Raw genomic sequence first — 919 nt, 5'->3', positions numbered from 1 at the left:
CCTATCCAGTAGTATCCACCGCCGCAGGACGAAGGTAGACACGATGAAGGACGCACGCGAGCTCTTCTGCTGGAAGGGCTGGCAAAAGGAGCTGGCGTTGGCGTTGTGGGAGGCCTTAGGTGACCCTAGCAGCGAAAGGGTTGAGCTAGAGGACGCGCTGCTTAACGTGCTGGCGTCATTTATCTTTGAGCTGGTAGGCGATCAGCCGTTTAGCAGCGGGTTTGTCCACTTTCTGGCCGTGCTCGGCATCAATGCCACGGCCCGGCGACTGCGCAGGGCGAAACACTACTCATACATGCTCGCCGGCGTAGCATACTGCATACGCGTGTTGGGCGTCAAGAAGCTGCTTCCGTCAGCTGAGCGCAGCAAGCAGACTGACGAGGACCGTGAGCGCTTCCTAGCCAAGAGACTAAAGTATCTGGCCGACAGTTTGTACAGTCTAATAAGCTAAGTGATTAGCTTGCTGGCGTATAGAAAGCATGTTGCGTTGACAGACGGCAACTCAGGCAGCGCGTACTGGTCTGAGGACAAGAAGATCTTCTACTTAAACGGCCGACCCATCTACATTAGCCAGTTCCGCAAGATGGCTCAGGACATGGTAGTTAAAGTAGAGGAGATGTTGTGGCAGGAGCTGATATGGCTTAAAGAGGCCAAAGAGCGGTTTTCCATTGATCTAGCGCACGTGGTGGACGAAGTCACTTTCACGCAGCGAGGCTGGTGGTTTGCAGAGCGGCGCGAGAACGGTCTAGCGGACAAGCTATACTGGATGCTAACCCAGGTTGAGCAGAGCGCGCAAGGCCGTAGGCTAAAGCATCACGGAAAGTGGCATATTAAGCGAGTTGAGCAGTACTTGCGTTAGGTCAACCGCTTTTTAACGCTGCTCTTAGTGTGCGTGCACATGACGTCTGGACAGCCGGGT

The 919-nt window shown here is 54.6% G+C and overlaps 1 protein-coding gene across 1 annotated transcript; it reads left to right on the top strand.

The window, feature by feature from the left end:
* On the top strand, positions 1 to 675 carry BDR25DRAFT_30747 (uncharacterized protein). Its single transcript, XM_033690845.1, has one exon. It carries the CDS (start codon positions 44 to 46, stop codon positions 449 to 451), a length of 408 nt encoding a protein of 135 aa, XP_033539325.1. The 5' UTR covers positions 1 to 43; the 3' UTR covers positions 452 to 675.
* The last annotated feature ends 244 nt before the right edge of the window (positions 676 to 919 follow it).

This window comes from Lindgomyces ingoldianus (assembly GCF_010093535.1).
Source record: "Lindgomyces ingoldianus strain ATCC 200398 unplaced genomic scaffold BDR25scaffold_156, whole genome shotgun sequence".
Taxonomy (NCBI): Eukaryota; Fungi; Ascomycota; class Dothideomycetes; order Pleosporales; family Lindgomycetaceae; genus Lindgomyces; species Lindgomyces ingoldianus.
Note: the sequence above shows the minus strand (reverse complement) of the source record. Positions and strands in the feature narration are given on the sequence as shown.